General features: G+C 39.6%; 1 protein-coding gene across 3 annotated transcripts in view; it reads left to right on the forward strand.

The window, feature by feature from the left end:
* CTNNA2 (catenin alpha 2) overlaps positions 1–12620 on the forward strand; it is a 1105968-nt gene that overhangs the window by 983793 nt on the left and 109555 nt on the right. For all 3 annotated transcript variants that reach the window (XM_049651803.1, XM_049651801.1, XM_049651802.1), the window contains exons 10-11: positions 7313–7405; positions 8243–8399. In XM_049651803.1, the coding sequence (XP_049507760.1) occupies positions 7313–7405; positions 8243–8399 (250 nt within the window). The remainder of the gene's footprint in view (positions 1–7312; positions 7406–8242; positions 8400–12620) is intronic.

The raw sequence follows: 12620 nt of genomic DNA on the forward strand, positions 1-12620 counted from the left end.
ATGTCTGTTGAAGTCCATCATCCTCTTAAGGTCAAATCCCTCTGTCTTAATATCAGCTCCTTCTGTCTTTCCTCTCACATTTCAGGCAAGGGTATCATCTTGTCTCTTCTTGAATTATAAAACCCCATCTGTAACATAAGAGGCATATTCTGTAGAAACCTACAAATTCTATACAAGCTAGGCACATATATTTTAATGCCGTTTGTGTGCTGATCTTATCAGTGTAGATAACTAAGTAAATCTTCAGACCGAGACCATAGCACCCTTCACTCCCCTGAGTGTTCTAGAGAACAACAGCTGGTGTGGAATTTGTGGCATCATCTCTTTATGGTTTTATATGGATAGGTGACTGTGGTGACTAGACATGCCATAAATTCCCTTTTAGTAGTAAATAAGTTCATTTTGTGCTCAAATTTACAATGATGAAGCAATATTAACATGAGGAACAAGCACTTTATAAACCTCCAAATTGCTATTCTACTTTATTTCAATAGTATGCTCTTCTTAAAACACCACAATGATACCTGAAGCTGTAAAAATTAATGAAATGATAAAGTGTTTTGGGGGTTGAATGCACTGAATATGTGCTGGTGTTTGGAGTTGAACAGAATTACGAATATTAAAAAATGTAATTTGGTTTCCAGAACTAGAAAAGAAGAAAATGTTCTCGTCTTTCTGATGCACCTCGTATCACTTTGGAGTTAAATGCCTAAATACTTTATTAGCAGAGGTTTTTAATGTTTAATTAAAGCTCAGCCTTCCAGGCATTTTGGCTTTACTTGTAAATGTTCAGACAAGTCTATGGCATTTTTGAGATGGAGCTACTTTGGGTAGTGATGTCTACACAAAACCAAATTTCACAGCCATGATGGGCTGTTTGGAGATTTGAACTGTGTGGGTTTTTGTTTTTTGTTTTGTTGTTTGGTAATGGAAAACATTGTGCATTTTAAATGATCACAGTATATTTTTGTGAGGGCTCTAAGCATTTATGATTTGTCAATTTTAACTCTGCCATCATCGTCTCTGGAATATCTGCTTCTGGCCAACTGTGTTTATTATTAAAAGGCTAGGGAGTGGATGCCAATGGTACAAATGCAGTTCAAGGAGCAAGTTACTTTCTTTTTGAAAAATTTTTAGTGGTGCCTGAGTGGCTCGGTCGGTTAAATGTCCAACTCTTGGTTTCAGCTGAGGTCGTGATCTCATGGTTTGTGAGTTCAGGCCCTGCATGGGTCTCCATGCTGCCAGTGCAGAGCCTGCTTGGAATTCTCTCTGTCCCTCTCTTTGCCCCTCCCCCACTTTCTCTCTATCTTTCTCAAAATATATAAATAAACTTAATTTTTTTTTAATTTTTTTAATTTATTTTTTGAGAGAGCAAGCAGGGGAGGGGCACCAAGAGAGGGAGACAGAATCCTAAGCAGGCTTCATGCTGTCAGTGCACAGCCCAATGAAGGACTTAAACTTAAGAACCATGAGATCATGACCTGAGGTGAAGTCAAGAGTTGGGTGCTCCCAAAGCTATCTACACATTCAATGCAATCCCAATCAAAGTTGCACCAGCATTCTTCTCAAAACTAGAACAAGCAATCCTAAAATTCATATGGAACCACAAAAGGCCCTGAATAGCCAAAGTAATTTTGAAGAAGACCAAAGCAGGAGACATCACAATCCCATACTTTAGCCTCTAATACAAAGCTGTAATCATCAAGACAGCATGGTATTGGCACAAAAACAGACACATAGACCAATGGAATAGAATAGAAACCCCAGAACTAGACCCACAAACGTATGGCCAACTCATCTTTGACAAAGCAGGAAAGAACATCCAATGGAAAAAAGACAGTCTCTTTAACAAATGGTGCTAGGAGAACTGGACAGCAACATGCAGAAGATTGAAACTAGACCACTTTCTCACACCATTCACAAAAATAAACTCAAAATGGATAAAGGACTTGAATGTGAGACAGGAAACCATCAAAACCCTAGAGGAGAAAGCAGGAAAAGACCTCTCTGACCTCAGCAGTAGCAATTTCTTACTCGACACATCCCCAAAGGCAAGGGAATTAAAAGCAAAAGTGAACTACTGGGACCTTATGAAGATAAAAACCTTCTGCACAGCAAAGGAAACAACCAACAAAACTAAAAGGCAACCAACGGAATGGGAAAAGATATTTGCAAATGACATATCGGACAAAGGGCAAAATCCAAAATCTAAGGAGCTCACCAAACTCCACACCCAAAAAACAAATAACCCAGTGAAGAAATGGGCAGAAAACATGAATAGACACTTCTCTAAAGAAGACATCCAGATGGCCAAAAGGCAGATGAAAAGATGCTCAACGTCGCTCCTTATCAGGGAAATACAAATCAAAACCACACTCAGATATCACCTCATGCCAGTCAGAGAGGCCAAAATGAACAAATCAGGAGACTATAGATGCTGGAGAGGATGTGGAGAAACGGGAACCCTCTTGCACTGTTGGTGGGAATGCAAATTGGTGCAGCCACTCTGGAAAACAGTGTGGAGGTCCCTCAAAAAATTAAAAATAGACCTACCCTATGACCCAGCAATAGCACTGCTAGGAATTTACCCAAGGGATACAGGAGTACTGATGCATAGGGGCACTTGTACCCCAATGTTTATAGCAGCACTCTCAACAATAGCCAAATTATGGAAAGAGCCTAAATGTTCATCAACTGATGAATGGATAAAGAAATTGTGGTTTATATACATAATGGAGTACTACGTGGCAATGAGAAAGAATGAAATATGGCCCTTTGTAGCAATATGGATGGAACTGGAGAGTGTTATGCTAAGTGAAATAAGCCATACAGAGAAAGACAGATACCATATGGTTTCACTCTTATGTGGTCCTGAGAAACTTAACAGAAATCCATGGGGAAGGGGAAGGAAAAAAAAAAAAGAGGTTGGAGTGGGAGAGAGGCAAAGCATAAGAGACTCTTAAAAACTGAGAACAAACTGAGGGTTGATGGGGGGTGGAAAGGAGGGGAGGGTGGGTGATGGGTATTGAGGAGGGCACCTTTTGGGATGAGCACTGGGTGTTGTATGGAAACCAATTTGACAATAAACTTCATATATTGAAAAAAAAAAAAAAAAGAGTTGGGTGGTTAACGGACTGAGCCACCCAGGCACTCTCAAGAAGCAAGTTACTTTCTTAAGGGAATCTGTATCACTTCCCCTTGCTGACTTCTTGTCTTTCTAATCTTGCTGGTGATATCATTGTTTGTTTCACCTGTTTACACAGTGTGCCTCCAGAAGAGCAAAATATCATAATCTTTGAGAATCCTGAAAATTATACTAATTAGGCAATCAGAAGAGAAGTGTTACAAGATGGATATCCTACCTCTCCATGATGTGCTGACTGATTCCCTCCCAGGACTACTGATCGTTCTTTTCTCTGAACTCCTAAGGCCCTTGTAGTTAGCAGCACACAATTTAGTGATGGCTGCTAAGCTTCCTCCTTTTCCTCAAGATAACTGGTTTTTGAGACACTAAGTCAAAGATAGAAGATTTGGCTCAGTCTTTTCAGCTTTGGCTTCCCCAAATTCATTGTTCTCAGAAGGTATAGAGGAGGGTTTCCTTTCCAAAGAGATTGTTGGGAATTTAGCATGGTTAGCTAAAGCAAGGAGCAATGCCATTTTTACTCATGATCTGGTTCCTTTCAGAAATCCCAAAGCAATCTAAATAACCCAACACCTAACCATAAATGATATGCTTTATTGTTTTCTAAGATTCCATGATGGCAGATGACTCCTGTTGCCTCAGCTAATTTGTCAACAATTCTAGAGTGGAAAAATCAGAAGCCACAGCCAGCCAGTAAATGTTACCTGCTTGGTTGACTCATGCAGGTTTCAAGGTTTTATTAAATTTAAACATATTGCTCAACATCTTTTGGGTTGCAGCCTGGTAACAGTAATCAGTTAATCTATTGTCTATTTTTTTTCATATGAAATTTATTTTCAAATTGGTTTCCATACAACACCCAGTGCTCATCCCCACAGGTGCCCACCTCATTGCCCTTCAGCCACTTTCCCCTCCCTCCCACCCCCCATCAACCCTCAGTTTATTCTCAGTTTTTAAGAGTCTCTTATTTTTTGGCTCCCTCCCTCTCTAACCTTTTTTTTTTTTTTTCTTCCCCTACCCCATGGTCTTCTGTTAAGCTTCTCAGGATCCACATAAGAGTGAAAACATATGGTATCTGTCTTCCTCTGTATGACTTATTTCACTTAGCATAACTACTGTCTATTCTTTAACTCATATTAATCTTTTTCAAATGTCTAAAAATTCTACTTTACCATTCCCTTCCTGCCCCACCTCCCTTAGAAAGGTTATCATGATAAATTGGTTAAAAAAAACAAGGTGTGTGGGGGGAATCTTGTGATTTGAAAAATAGGACATTTTATCTTATGGGTTTCTAGTATAGCATCAGACCTGTAGTTAAAGAACAGGTAAAATAAGTAATCAAGTACTTACTATGTGTATACAGTGGTCTTGGACTATTGCTAGGATATGAGCAGGCATTTTAAGATACAATAATGATTGGGAGCTGCCTCAAAGATGGAAACTCAGTGTTTGGTGCCAGAGTTGTAGAAATCACGGTGTATTACAACCATGTTCAGAGTCACCATCATGCCAATGGGTCCAGTGAGAAGCAGAAAGGCAAGCCTAAGGAAAACAGGAATTTGGATGGAATCCATGGCCAATTTAAGATATGTAAACCTGCCTGCCTTTGGAAATTGTGAAATCCTGAGCATCGTGTTGGAAATAGTTTCAGAATGTTTCAGAGTATAATACAAGGTAAATAAAATTCTGATTTTAAGTGGACTTAAACAGCAGGAACTCATTGCAGAGTGGAGGCTGCCAGACTTCAGGATTTATGGATCAGTAAATTAAGGAGAATAATTAAAGGACTTTCGGGGTTGTTGGCTCTTCGTTTTTTCTAGGTGTTACTAGCCCTGTTCCCCCTAATTAGATTCAACCAGGCAATGAGGTTCCCATATTAGATCTAAGTCATAATAGAGTTTATTTAAATAAAGGATGAAGACCCATTTCAAAAGATACACGAGGAAGAGTCTGTTATCACCATGTAGAAGTTATTGGTTGGCATCTCCTTCACTCAGGAGCCTAGTTTTTCTCAGCCCTAAGGCTCCCTTGTTGTCATTCTATAGAGCCACATGCCAAACTCTTCAGCTTATGTCCACTGCTGTGCAAGAGTGTGATTGCAAGTCTCACACACCAGGAAAGGATGATAGAGAGAAAACAAAACCATCTGAAATCCTCATTTCATAAAATGGAAGGCTGTTCAACAATAGAATTAGGAAGAAATCACTTGAAGATTAAAGAATTGTAAATTAAATGTATACATCTTTCTGGAGAATTCACACCACCCCGAGTTGTTTTTTTTTTTTTTTTTTTTTTCATGCCACTGTGAACAAGGAGCTCTGCATTCTGGACTCAAACAGTGGACCAAAAAATAGGAATCATTGTTTAGCACCATAGTGTTGGTAAATATCTGCTAGAAGGTGGTATGAACTTTGTCTAGTCAGATTAAAGGGGTAACTCAACTATATCTTTGAGAGTGTCTTTAGGATGTATTTCAAATATATGCAATAAAAAACTATTAAAACTGCTCTTTAATTCAAAACACATGTATTGAGCACCAATTCTATGTCACATACATCATGTGGTGTTTGGAATATAAAATACACTGGAATATAAATACAACAAAGATAAATAAAAATATGGAGTGGAAACAATATAACAAAAAAATGGAGAACCTGTAATTCTTGCTTTGCCTCCAAGAAGCCTCATACCTCTGGGCATTTAGTATCCTATAAATGGATGCAGGAAGGTATATTGTCTTTCAAACAGACGTACTTGGAAAACTGAGTAAAATGGTGAAAATTATCTGAAGAACCCAAGATAAACTATAAAATATAAGAAACTGATAATTAACGTTTGGAAATTCCATCTGTGGTTTCTCATAGTACATATTCTCACTACAATAGATGTAAAGTGTTCTTCCTTAAAAGCTTCAAAATGGGATTCTCAATGATAATGATTTACTGAAGTAATCTTTGTAAGCATTCCTAGTATCACCATCTACCTATATCCTTTTGCTGATAAGGAAACGGCCCTCCAAATGTGAAGTGACTCTGTAACTAGTTAGTGGTTAAGCCTCCTGACCTCCAGTTCCGTGCTCTTCACACTGTCTGACTAAGCTTTCTTTTGCATTCGGAATGCCGCACGTATGTTGCATTTTAATCTCCCAGGGCATGAAGTCATGGTAGAGAGGCAGCCTGGTTTTGGAGAGCAGAGGTGGCAGGATACAAAAGGGCAGGTGGCCACAAGGCTCAGGGGATTCTCAGTCTGCTAATCACTTGTTCTACTTGCCCTCCTGCTCCTAGCCCTGGTGGCCATTCTCTTCTCTTTTGCCCTTTCTAATCCCCATCCTCTTGTCCTCTTGGCATCAGTCTGATGGGACTGATCAGTGTTCTGATGGTAGCTTTGTGTGCTGTTGACCTTGGCCAATCAATCTGACCTTGTATTACCACCTCTCACTCCTTGAAGAGGAGGAATAATACAAATTGAAACGCTTGACCAGGGAGCTTAAATTCAGTGCAGCTGTTTTGGCTGGTATAATGTTTTAAAAAAAATTAAAACTGAATGCCTTTTTACTAAACTCACATATTCTAATTTGTTGTACACTGTATCGTTGCCTACTGGATTATATCAGCCTTTCCTATCTGTTTCTCAGACCTGCCTGCCCCCTGAAAGTCCTCGAGTGGGCTACTGGTAGACTAGCAGTTTCCTGACAGACTCTGACCGGCAGATATGGGTTCCTTGAGGTAGAACGCCTTCATTTTCAACTTCTTGTGAATCTCCTTTAAATCCTAAGTGCACTGCAGTGTCTCTCTCGCTGGTCAGAGTTTAGCGCTTGTGTGGCCAAAATCATGGCCACACTTCATGATGAGTATTAGGGAGCTCAAGTGAGAGTATAAGTCACAAGAGCAGTCCACAGAGGAAAACGGATCAAAGCAACCCAGTTAAAATACATTATTGTGTGTGCTTGAGAATCTCGAAGCAATAATTTGTTATTAGCACCTTACTTTTCTGGACTAAATGTCTAATGTAGCATAGTAACTAGTAATATTTGGTAAATCACTGAAAGGCATCCTTATTTGTAGCAGGATTCCCTTGGAAGAGATGACTCCAGAGAAGGAGTAAGGTCATGCAACAGTACACTTCCCCTTTGCCCCAACATGATTTTCACTCAAGTCCTTTTCAATCCAGGTTGCCAACTTGGCCTGTTCCATTTCCAACAATGAGGAAGGGGTGAAATTAGTCCGGATGGCAGCCACCCAGATTGACAGCCTGTGTCCCCAGGTAAGCCTCATCTACTTTGTTTCAAAAGCCCATTGGTGACCTGGTACTCAGGGACTTCTCTACTCAGGCCCTCATGTCCCTCCCTGCCTTGTCTTGCCATCATTCCTGAGCTGTTTCAAGGTGTACCTTTCTCAAAAAGAATTTCTAACTGTTCCAGTATTCAGAATAACTCTGGTAATTATTGTCTTTTCCACTCATACTGCCTTTGTTCTGTTTATTTTGGGCTGATTTTTAAATGTTCCATTACTATTTTCCTTGTCTCAACTAAATTACAACTTTGCACATGTAGAACAGGAGTTAGCTTTCTACCACATCTGAATTAAGTAAATAGGACTTGTCCAGTAAACACTTTTTGAAACCTGAGGCTAATTACTATATCTTAAAACAAAGAAGAGGGGAGCCTGAGCGGCTCAGTCAGTTAAGCGTCTGACTTCAGCTCAGGTCATCTCATGGTTCATGGGTTCAAGCCTCATATCAGGCTCTGTGCTGACAGTTCAGAGCCTGGAGCCTGCTTCAGATTCTGTGTCTCCCTCTCTCTCTGCCCCTCCCCTACTCACACTCTATCTCTCTCTGTCTCTGAAAAATAAGAGCTAAAGACAAAACAAAAAACATAAAATCTGTCCATTTAAAAAAGAAGAAACACAGCATAAACAAAAACTAATGGTAGCTGATAACATACTTCATGTTTCATGTTTCTGATTGTCTTCTGAACACTGAGAACCCACTTAGAACCCCTGACAAACTACAGGGTCCAGGGTTTCAATGTGAACTCTGACCTTCTTGTTTCTTTCTTAAATAGTGTAGTCAGCATCTTTCTGGATTGTTTCTAACAAATAGGTCATCAATGCTGCCCTCACACTGGCTGCCCGACCACAGAGCAAAGTTGCTCAGGACAACATGGACGTCTTCAAAGACCAGTGGGAGAAGCAGGTCCGAGTGTTGACAGAGGCTGTGGATGACATCACCTCAGTGGATGACTTCCTTTCTGTCTCAGGTAATCACAAATAGGCCCTTTCAAGGCAACTGGAGAACAGAATTAGGAATATCTTGAAAATGTCATGGGCCTCGGTTTCAAGTGCTTTTCTTGGCCCTGTAAGCTTTCAGTCATCTCTGCAAATGTGACTGTAACACCCTCTTGGAAATTTTTCTTTTGTGTGCACATTATTTCAAAACAATGGGTCAAAGCATGGGGGTCGGGTGTGGAAACACAACTTTCTGATAAAGAGATAAGCAACCTGAAGAGATTATTTAAGGAGACATGGGTTTCTTTTTAGCTTCTAGAGTTTTTAAAGCAGATTGGCCTTGGATACATCCGAATCACCCATCTTAAAAAAGGGTATGAGATGTGAGATTGGTTAGTTCTCATGGTTTATATTTTAAAATAATAATAATAATAATAATAATAATAATGTCAGCTAGCCCAATTTGTCTGTGTCTAAGGGGGTCATTTTTTCCAATAAGTGAAGTTACCCAGGTTTGTGATACCTTTCTCTAAACATATTTGCCCACACACATTTGGCACAGTTCACCAAGAAGAGTCTCTGTGGGATGAATTGGGGAGGGAGTTGCTGCAAACATCAGCCTCCTTTGTGAGGCATTAAAGGTAATCAAGTGAACCTTGATAATTCAAACTGACCAGATGTTGACTCTACCCAGAGGTAGACCTGGCCTTGACCAGGGCCTGCCTGTCCTTGGCCAACTGAGGCCTGAGAGGAAAGGGGTCACAGCATTGCTGGTGGGATCCAGGCAGAAGGAGCATCTGACTGCAACACTGTAGAAGGAATTTCTGGGGGAGCTCATCATATTTGGAAATACTGTCTAGGTGCTGTCTTTGCTTTTCATGAAGAAACAGACAATGAATTCCCACTGGGGGCTTGTGTTTGAAGCTTATGTCTGAGAGCAGCAGAGTCCAATCTGTAGATCTGATGGATAATCAAAAACCCAACTTTGAAACCATGGAGAGCAAGAGAAGAAAAATGGGAAACATGAGTGAATACCTCTTCAGTGTCTAGAATTTGCATGACACTATGCTGTTTGCTTTAATTCTCCCCCAAAATCTGCAATAAAGATATTAGTATCCCAGGGCCTGCACTGAGTGGGGAGGTAACTGGGCAGAGACGGTATGAAAATCCTGATTATCCTCTTCAGAAGCTACATAATTCTCAGTAAGTTAGGATAGTGGGAAATTACCGTTGGTGCTTCCAGCTTTCGTTGGGTTCTCTTCTCTCCACCTCTGGTACCCTCATTCCACTCTCTCATCTTTTTCAAAAGCCTGTCTTGTTTTTCACTCCCAAGATGCTCTCTTTCTGGTGACTTTTCAAAGCAGCTGTTCATTTAAATACCCCCATATCTGGCAGCTAGCTGATAAAGACCTTAATACGTTGCCATTTCTGAGATTGGCTTCGTTGATGGCTGAGTCCTAATAATGTAAAAGATATCTCAGAAGTGCATTTCTCATGCAATGCATAGCAATGGTTTAGGTAGACATGTTGGGGATTTGGATGGTGTGGAATAAGAGGGTGGCTGCCTCTGTCTCATGTCTTGTCAGTGTTTGCCAGGATGACTATAGTGCCCGCCCCCCCAGACAGGGCAGCGGCTCTCCCTAACTGGCCTCAGATCTCACAGCAATCCTGATAGCTGGAAATGTTATTCTGCATCCCCCTTTTCCTGCAAATGAGTAGAAAATATGCATTGGACTACCTTTTGCAAAGAGGAATCATTTCAGAACTTAAAAATTTCCCAACTTCTCCTTTTCTTTAAATGCATGTACAAAAATTTCTGAGAGTAGGGAAAAGCAAGGTGAGGAGGTCTTATCTCAGACCGTTTCAATAGTGCAAAGCTTTTCTTAATTTTCTTCCACCAGCCCTGCCTCTTTGCCACCTTTCTCCCTGCCATTCCTTTGTGCATCTCATTATTACCAGCAACAAGAAAAGGCTTTGGCTTCCGCTGATAACACTGTGCAGTCCAACCCCAGCGGTACAAGTGCCGCGGCATGCCATGACAGGAAAATGAACAGGCGCTGTCAGGGAGCCAGCCTTGGCAGGGCCTGCTGGAGCATGCCTTTGGAGTTGACAATTGGAGGTGGCAGCTACCTTTCTACAGACGGACTTGACAAATAATGACCCAGCCTTCTCTGTCCTGCCGGTGGGCTATGGATACAGCCCAATTGTTGGGGAAACTACTTCTCATCTCCTCTCCGAGCTGAAGCCAAAACATTTGCATCAGTAAATTGCAAGTCTGGCCCAGGAGATATTTTGGAATGGCATTAATGATATTTTATGTATCAGTTTCTTCTTAAGGGAATATCTATTCTGGCAGGGAACTCTGTCTTAAAAACAACCAAAAAATCTTTGTTTGCAAAAGACTACAGTTTTGTTTTGTTCATGCTACCTGAACCTGTGTGCCTGAGTGCTTAATTTGTCCATATGAAATGCAACAAGTTTCAGGAGCAATGATGCTAGCTATTAACATTACAGAAGCAAAACCAATTTTCAGATGTGGCCCAGGCTCATAAAAAAGTGAAATGGCTATGTTAGAACACTTAAGTTTTTCCCACTGGGTAAAAACTACAATTTTTAATAGTGTTTTAAAATAAGTGTGTTGGCATTAACCGTGTGACAGTTTAATTCTTGGGTTTGGCTCACATAGTAGCAGCCATCTAAGATCTGAAGAAGAGATTAACTCAATCCCATAATGTCCAAGAGTTGTGTTTTGTTGTCTGCCTTTTCTTATTTTTCTTTTGACTCCAGAGTCTTGAGTTTGTGAGAATTTTTAGAAGGAAACAAGGAACTTAGGTTTTGAATTTAGAATCTATATCTTTAAGCTTTATAATAATCAAATAGTTTGGTCATCAGTGATTTTTATAACAAAACTCATCTTTTCTGAAACAGTAAGGCTGCAAAAATTCAAATTCATCACAAAATATATTGCAGTCAAGTGTTTTATGATATGTTTAAAAGCCATGCTTCATATCCGGATATGACATCCAAAGTACCTGAGCGGTTTTTCCCAGCAATGGAGCCCTCTCTGGAATACCTATGCTTTTTATTATTACTTTCTCTACTGTGTTCTTTTCTAGTTGGGACAGCATTCCTGTCTTTACTTCTTGAACTCTTTCTCTTGAAAATACCTTAGAATAAAAGTACATAAAATGGTCTCCTATTAACAAACATGTTTATTCAGTGTTTTTTCTTTGATTACCTGCTGTGTATAAGGCACTGTCAGGAATGCAAAAATGAATCAAGTGTGGATTTCGCCTTCAAATAATTCACTGGAATTCTTGATAGATCCTAGACCAGTGTGCTTCCAAACTGTTGGGCTCAGACCTGAGAGGGTTGGGAAGAGATGAGGAGGGAAGTTATTATAAGGGGTCTGGGAATCCATATATACATTACATATGATCTTTTGACCAGATGACATGTCTCTAGGAACAGGTACTATTCTTTTTTAAATACATTGTTGGTACTGAGCTTAATAGAATACAAATCTATTTTAAGGCATTCCAAATCTTAGCCTTTACATGTATACCATCCACTATGAGAACTACTATTATGAGGAAATGGTGATTCGTTTTTCCCTTAAAGGGGTACCCTGATTGGAAAATGCTGGGAAATCCTGAGCAAATTATCTTAGCATTTAAAAAAAAAAAAAAACTTGATTAAGAAAAATTAGTCAATAAATTATAAAACCAATAAAATTAATACTTTATTCACACAACATGATTTATTAAACTGACCATTGAACGAATTAGTTGATGATTTGCCTAATTAAAAGCAATGCTTTTGGTGTTTTGGGTTTTCAGCTTCTGCTAGCCTCCTTCAAATATGTATCATTTATATCTATTAAAGCATATTCTTTTTCTTGTGTCTTAATTAAATGAGTTGTACATTTCTAGTTTAGGAAATAGTTGTTTTCTTTTCCCCTTTAAAACCTATCATTTCATTTTAAGATATTAGGTCATGAGTGGACTTCTTAGAATTAAAAAAAAATTAGCAACTCCAGAGAAATTATTAGGATATAATATAATTAGCACATTCCATTTCTGTTCTGAATGCAGTTAGAACAGAGATGGGATCTCAAAATTCCATGCATGGAAAAGCAGTAGCTTTCGTTGTACTTCTGTGTTATTCAAAGACAATAGTGGATGGATGCATGCTTTTGATACGCAGACCCTCCCAGTTGCATACTTTTGGAGACCTGGACATATTTGAATTGT

Source organism: Panthera uncia (assembly GCF_023721935.1).
Source record: "Panthera uncia isolate 11264 chromosome A3 unlocalized genomic scaffold, Puncia_PCG_1.0 HiC_scaffold_11, whole genome shotgun sequence".
Taxonomy (NCBI): Eukaryota; Metazoa; Chordata; class Mammalia; order Carnivora; family Felidae; genus Panthera; species Panthera uncia.